The sequence below is a fragment of the Epinephelus moara genome, chromosome 11 (genome assembly GCF_006386435.1).
Source record: "Epinephelus moara isolate mb chromosome 11, YSFRI_EMoa_1.0, whole genome shotgun sequence".
Taxonomy (NCBI): Eukaryota; Metazoa; Chordata; class Actinopteri; order Perciformes; family Serranidae; genus Epinephelus; species Epinephelus moara.
Genome location: NC_065516.1, coordinates 18,831,742 through 18,839,382, shown reverse-complemented (window position 1 = coordinate 18,839,382; position 7,641 = coordinate 18,831,742). Strand labels below are relative to the sequence as shown.

Below are 7,641 nucleotides of genomic sequence, written 5' to 3'. Positions count from 1 at the left end.
GGGGAGGGGACGGGAGGGGAGGGGGGGTCATGTATATGCTAGTGTGAGCTCTGTAACCTTTGACCCAGAGAAAAATAAAATGATGAATGAAGGATCATGGCTGGGCTGCCATGTCTCTTTACTGTTCCACTGTCGTCATAGAGACGACACATACCTGGCACTAAGACTTCAGTTTCCATAGTAACAGTACAGCTAAGAAGGGAGTTGCCAGGGAAACAGAAGAGTGTGAAAAGGGGGGCACGGAGCCAGGGCGAGGATGAACAAATTAGTCGAGGCAGGAGTTTTTATGCACAGCACATGTTTAGTTTTTTAATACAAAATTAACAAGATCTCTCAATTGAGTGAACTAACCAAAGCAATAAAAAGTACAACTAACACCTTGGAAAAATAGACACCACGTTCACACAAATGTTTTTTTGTTTTTTGTTGTTTTACAATATCTCAGTTAAGTTAGTGCATGTTGATTATCGTTTATATGTTTCATTTTGCAGATACTTAATTTGTTGTGCCATTTTCATCCAAAAAATAAAGTGCATTTCACATTGAAAACTACGCATACGTCTACACAAGATGCTGTTAACTGTGGCGTCCTCCCTTCTCCAACCCCCGCCCCTAAAACACACACGCACACACATTCACAGGCCCTTGAGTGTTTTGATATTTAGCTCTAGATTAGTAACCATCAGAAAGACACCTCCACCCACCCACCGTTGGCTACACGTTTCCCCAAGTTGCTTTGTACACAGCTTTGTGTACTAGTACACTGCGAACCATAAATAGATAAACAGGTGTGTGTATACAGAGAAGTATTACATCCAACATCACAGTCTTTTGCTATTCTTGGATACAAAGCCCTTGTTCACACCTGCGCGGTCATGAGAATCTCAACAATACTATCGGCTGCACGAGAGAAAGACATTCACCAATCAGAGAAAGTCTAAAGTAACAAATATTTTCACAACCCACATGTGTAGCCAATCAACCATCCTTTAAGGTGTCAGTGTGTAGAATTCAGGGGGATATATTGGCAGAACTGGAATATGAAATAAGAAGTGTGTTTTCTTTAGTGTGTAATCACCTGAAAAATAAGAATCACTGTGTTTTCGTTACCTTAGAATGAGCCGTTTATATCTACATAAGGAGCAGGTCCTCGTCTATGGATATTGCCATATTGGAACGTGATGTTTCTACAGTAGCCCAGGACTGACAAACCAAACACTGACTCTACATAAGGCCATTCATGTTCTCTTGTTTTTGCGTTGGCCACTGTAGTTAGCAGCATGGGAAAAACACTGTTTTTTTTTTACGTGGAACTGCTTTTTTCAGTGTTTTTATGGTTTAAATCAACTGGTCCATTTGTTTTGGAGAGGAAGAGACTTCAGCAGATAATTCGGCTCACGGTAAAAACCTCTTGAACTTCTGGATCTTAAGTCATCAGAGAGAAAAGGTGAGCACACATTAGCATGTGCTGGGCTAGCGGCCTGTCTCCAACATGCCAAACAGCATAAGAGAAACACTGATTTATAACATGAAACCGTTTTATTCAATGTTTTTACCGGTTTAAATCACCTGGTCTGTTTATTTTGGAGAGGGGGAGATCTCTACGGATAATTTGGCTCACGGTAAAAACCTCCTGAACGTCTGGATGTTGAGTTATCAGAGAAAATAGGTGAGCACACATTAGCAGGTGCTGGACTAGCAGCTTGTCTCCAGCATGGCAAACAGCATAGGAGAAACCTTTTGATTAAACCTTAAGCTGCTTAATTCAGTGTTTTTACCGGTTTAAATCACCTGGTGTGTTTGCTTTGGAGAGGAGGAGACCTCTACGGATAATTCGACTCACAGTAAAAACCTCCTGAACTTCTGGATCTTAAGTCATCAGAGACAAAAGGTGAGCACACACTGGCAGGTGCTGGGCAAGCGGCCTGTCTCCAACATGCCAAACAGCATAGGAGAAACACCAATTTGTAACGTGAAGCTGCTTTATTCAATGGTTTTACTGGTTTAAATCACCTGGTCAGTTTGTGTTTGAGAGGAAGAGACCTCTGCAGATAATTCGGCTCCTGGTTCAAACCTCCTGAACGCTGGAAACAGAAGGTAATCTAACAGGGAGAAGTTTAAACTGGTTGCAATCTGCAGTCCTCACAACTACATGCCACTAAATCCCCCTAAATCTTACACACTTTTCCTTTACCCAACCATTACAAACTGGTGCATATTGAAGCGAGGAAATTGAAACCTAACAGAAGACCACACTAACAGCCGAGGTGGAGAAATGTCATTCGAGAAAAATGGTGCAACCCAATTCATCCCATATGGTTTGACTGGCTTTGGTAGCACCATGCACGGTGGTATAAAGTCCCTCCTCTTCAGCATGCTGTATTTACAGAAACAAATGAGTCGAGAGGAGGGGAAATCAGTGAAACAAGTTGATTATTACTACATTCAGAAAAAGGCTTTACATACAACGTCATATCGTACAACATCAGAAAGAATTCAGGCCAGACTAAAGTGGAAAAAAATAGAACTTTTGAATGAATATAACAAAATAGACTTTTCTCCAAAGGTAAAGGAATAAGAGTTTGTGATGGTTTGTGATGTGCCAGCCTGACCTGTTGGTGCTCATCGAATAATGACAGGATTCAGTCTGACACTGTGCACAAGTTCACATTCCAATGCTCAAAAAATGCTACTCCTCTGCTTTCCTTACTCACTCCCCTTTTTATTTTAATCGCTTAATCTGAGGCCGGAAAGATGAACATCCTCAAAGGCCTCTATCAGGCTCGAGGGGAGGTGGCAAGGAAGGAAAGAGGAAGCATTATCTTTGTATTTGGAAGTGACCATTTTTAGCTCATAGAATCATTCAGAGGTCACTTAACGGACGCCTGCCTCGACCAGACTAGATTGATTTAAAGTAGAATATTAGTGATATAGAGGAGACGGAGAACACAGCAGGACTAGGATCCCAGTTCATTCAGAGTCCCTTTCACTTTGGCTTGAAGTGCTGGAGCTTCCACGTCCTAGTCCCATCTCTCTTCGACAAAGCTCTACACACACGTAACGAGGCCACTTCTCTCAGAATTGACAGGAAGACTGGCAGCATTATCCTCAAAGGTCAGGGGGGTCGACAGGAAGTTATATTCCTCAGCCCTGTTTTCACCCCCCCACCTCAACAAGGAGACAGATTATGGTCTACTGAGCTGCTGGATCACAGACACACACACACACACACGCACAAGGACACACACATGCACACACCCAGAGGCCATGCAACTCATACGGTATGCACGAAAAACACAGTCTCAGATCACACACGGACACTTGAGGTTACGACACTCAGGACAGTTCATATGCTCACAAAAGGCAGAGGCAACGACGACAGAAGTTTCATCCTTGTGTGACGAATGATTCGATTTTAGGTCGGAAGGAAAAAAACATTGCGGAGGAATGAGGCAGTGGTGTCACCGTGACGAATGAGTCGTTTGATCTCGTCCACTTTGTCCAGCCCAGGAGTGATTATCCTATCACCTGTTAGAAGATGTATCACTGAAGCATCACTGAGGCCATTCACTACAACACATCCCCACCTGAGCAGCCATTACGGTACCTCACTCTGCAGGAAGAAGTCATGGCGGGACGTGGATGTTATTGCTGTCTGAGTATTGCTTCACATCTAAAAAATAAAATAACTACCATTCGTAGGCTAGTTATTGCTGACAAGATATGAAGGGACGAAGAATTAGCGTGCATGCTTGTCGGGATTTGCAAACTAATCTTGGGACCAAAACATAATGGACGACTAACTCAGAGCAGCTGGTAGGTGTTGTGATGTGGGCTTCCATTGCACTTAGCTGAACTCAAATCACGATCAAAGCCTCTGAACGTCAAACGTATCCGCACTATACTGCAAAAATATTTTTAAAAACTCCACATTTCTCATAAAAGGGTGCAACTCTTGTGACCATCAAGTGATGATTGTAGCTCATTCAATGATACATGTGAGGTACACTGTGTACATAAACAAAATTATTAGGGTCATGATGACATCAGGGTACCATGACACATGGCCTGCAGTGGCCAGTGTGACCTACCACACTGAACTCAGGAGGAAAAGAGGGCATCTGTGCTTGCTGCATGCAAATTACACCCGAGTCCAGCATGCAGATCAGATATCATGTGGTTGGTGTGAGGCTCTGTAGAAGCCAGGAGGGTCAAATAAATGGAAATACATTCAGATATTTGCAGATTTCCACATAAAAATCATATAATTTTGCTATTTCGTTGACAGGTTTGTGGTGATCTGATCATAAGCATGTTGATTTAAAATCCTTTAAGGTGAATGTATTAAATATCTGTGTTATCCTTTTAAAATTACCTTATAAATCAAGGTGTTGTTCAAATTTGTGGGGTTTCTCAATTAAGTTATTATTAAAAATTACGTAACAATCTCCAGACATTCAAAAAGTCATGAGCAATCTCCATTCAAAAGGTGAGACAGGAGGGATATAAGGTGGTTACATAATCCGATAGGTTTATATTGGGTTTGGTGCCTCCGTTAATAATAAAAAATGGAGGAGGGGTTAATGGTGGGGTCTCCTGGGGCTTTGTCTTAAGCCTCCCAGACACGAGATGAACTAAAACACACTCACGCACAATCAACAGAGAAAAGAGGACAGATAAAAAAAAATGAGAGGCGAGGAGAGAAAAAGAAACGACTTGATTTCTTTCTCCGCGTCTGTGCAGGACGCAGGGCGCGGATCAGAGAGGTCTATTTTTAGCTCTCAGAGGCTGTTTAGCTTTCGACGCACGTTCAGAGTGCAGCAGCAGAGCGCCGGGATGCTGCTCCAGACGGGCTTTATGTGGAAATGCCTGCGTATTGAGCTGCAGCCGCTCTCTTCTCCTCACTGCACACACTGCTTAGTTAATCTGCCGTGCGCTTTTACGCACGCGCGCACAGCGGCGCAAACTAATAATCCCTCCCTGTTTGAAGAAAAAAAACAAGCACGTGTCAACCAAAGCTCCCGTGCTGTTAACTATATGCACATTGTATATACAGCTGCTGCCTGTAACATGTGATGCACTCAGCGCTCTCTGCAGAGCAGAGAAAGGGCGTGGCACGGGTTGAACGGGAGGGGGCGGGATGCAGTGGCCGCCTTTGCTGGGGAAGACAGTGAGACACTTTGCCCTATGGTGAGTGTAACAAAGAAAAAAACGTCATCCATCCAGGTGGGCTGTGGATAACTAAGAAAACTGCTCCTGCCACTAACAGCCAGGACTGAGGCCACAGCCCTCTGCCACTGCCCCTGACCTCCCCTGCTGCTGCTCTCTTTGACACCAGACACATCCGGTGCAGAGCAGAGCTGACTCAGGGCGCCTCTCTCTTCCCACCTGGGTCTGCTTGGTCAGACGTCACTAGGGGTCCGTGCACGCTGGGCCACGCTGGCAGGCACGCAGCCGCAGCACACCAGCCACAGCGCCTTCTGGATCTCCTGGTTCCTGAAGGCGTAGATGACCGGGTTGATGACAGAGTTGTAGGTGGCAGGCACCAACGTGGCGTAGGTGTAGAGCGGAGGGTAGGTGTAGTCAGCGATTAGGGAGTAGACAGTGAATGGCATCCAGCAGGCCGCAAAGGTACCAAGGATGATGGCCAGCGTGGACACGCCCTTCCGTGTTGTGACGTAGTGGGGTGTGGCAGCCAGGAAGTGGTGCTGGAGGGCGATTTGGTGAGCGTGGCGCATCACGATCTTGCAGATCTGAACGTAGAGTTGCAGCATGAGGCCGAAGAGCAGCAGGAAGGAGACGGACAGCACAGCGATGTTGTTCTTTGTGAGCGGCCGCACCACGCTGCATGTTGCCTCCTCCGCCAAGCAGTTGACCCCTGTGACCGGCAGCAGGCCCAGACACAGCGAGAGGCCCCACAGCAGCACGAGCATGGTGTAGGTGAAGGCCGCTGTCCGCTCTGAGTTGTAGGTCAGGGCATAGTACAGCGACAGGTAGCGGTCAATGGTGATGGCCAGCAGGCTGAAGACGGAGGCAGAGAAGGAGGCCACCACCAGACCCACGGTCAGCAACTGGGCCGAGTCGGAGTGGAGCAAGTAGGCACAGGTGAAGTGAAGCACCAGGCCCAGGCCGGCCAGGAGGTCGGCCAGCGCCAGGCTGCCGATCAACAGGAACATGGGAGCTCTGAGCGCCGGGTTCTGCCAGATCACCAGCACCACCAGGGCGTTCTCACAGGCTATCAGAGTCCCAGATGAGCACAGCACAATGTCCCAGGGGTTGACCAGCAGGGGCAGCTGGCTGGGCGGGAGAGCGTCCGGAAACGTCCCCAGGCTGGTGCTGTTGTCCATCGGTCCCCCGCCTCCGCTGGCCCATGCTGTGGGGTCAGGGGTCAACCAGCTGGGGGTGACTGGTGGCTCTTCACTCATTGTGGCCCCCGTCTGGAATTGACAAACACACTGATATCAGAACAGAGACAAGTAGGTTCATAGATAACGTGAATCTGTGTAAAGTGTGTTTTGGTTCATCTTTTTAAGACAAATACAGTGGGGGCTGTTTCCCTCCTGCCCCCACTTCACCTCTGTGCACGCATCTTGATTTCTAAATAGCCTAATAAAACACCACAGCAACAAACACATTTCTAGCCGGTCCAGACAGTAAACAGGTAATGTATTTCCCCTGGGGATTACACAGTGTTTAGGCTGTTATAACAGAGGCCTACAGGGCACACCACAAGTGATGAGCTCTGTTTATTAATAAAATAAAAGACCACAATAGAAAACCAAAGCAGGCTTTGCAGCAAATCTCAGGCCACATTTCCAAAGAGATATCGATAACCCTCCACCGGCAATAATTCACGCCGCTGTCAGAGCCCAAGTGCCGGTTCTGCACAGCAGGAGACACCGCGCCCGTCATGGAAACACAGCCTCTAACGCCATACATGCATCTCACTGGTGGCCATATGGTGCTGCTTTACCCTCTCTGCACCTTGCATCAGCGGCTGCTCCACGTCAGCAGAAGGATGCTGGTGGGAAAAAAACAGACAGGCTGCATGTTTTTCATGCATGTCAGGGATGCTCAATAATCCCATTCCGCCGCAGCCCAGCCTACCTTGACTCTGTGAGGTGAGACTTCCCGTCTAGATGGAAGAACGACAGCCTTGTATTTCCATGGTATTGATAAGGGATGGTGCAGCGCCGGCAGACAGAGACGCAGCCCGGGGAGGAGGAGGAGGTGGGGGATGCTGGTCCTTCTCTGCTGTGAAAGCGGGGATGATGGAAGAAGAAGAAAAGAGCGCGGAGCGGCTCTGCCGTTAACGGCGCATCGCCGTGGACTGCGGCTGTGCAGGGAGCAGCGAGCGGAGCAGCGGCGGAAGAGAGGAAGAGGAGGAGGTGTGCGTGTGTCTGTGTGGAGAGGAGGGGAGGGGAGGAGGGGGTCGATGATGAAGGAGGAGTCCCAAATGGGCCGGACCCACAGAGACCGGTTGAACTCCGCTAAAGAGCTAAATGTCTGTACTGTGCTGTCTCAAGGACAAAGACAGGTAGGTGTGTGTGTGTGTGTGTGTAGGTAGATGTATCCTCACGTGCCTGTTGTCGCTTATTCCAACAGTGCTTTCTGTCAACAGGCGTGACTATTTCTATCTCA

General features: G+C 47.5%; 1 protein-coding gene across 1 annotated transcript; it reads right to left on the bottom strand.

Moving 5' to 3' along the window:
- Positions 1 to 67: 67 nt before the first annotated feature.
- Positions 68 to 7,334, bottom strand: gpr12 (G protein-coupled receptor 12). Its single transcript, XM_050056935.1, has 2 exons — positions 7,108 to 7,334; positions 68 to 6,437 (listed from the first exon to the last, which is right to left on the bottom strand). Exon 2 carries the CDS (start codon positions 6,423 to 6,425, stop codon positions 5,403 to 5,405), a length of 1,023 nt encoding a protein of 340 aa, XP_049912892.1. The 5' UTR covers positions 6,426 to 6,437; positions 7,108 to 7,334; the 3' UTR covers positions 68 to 5,402.
- Between the last annotated feature and the right edge of the window lie 307 nt (positions 7,335 to 7,641).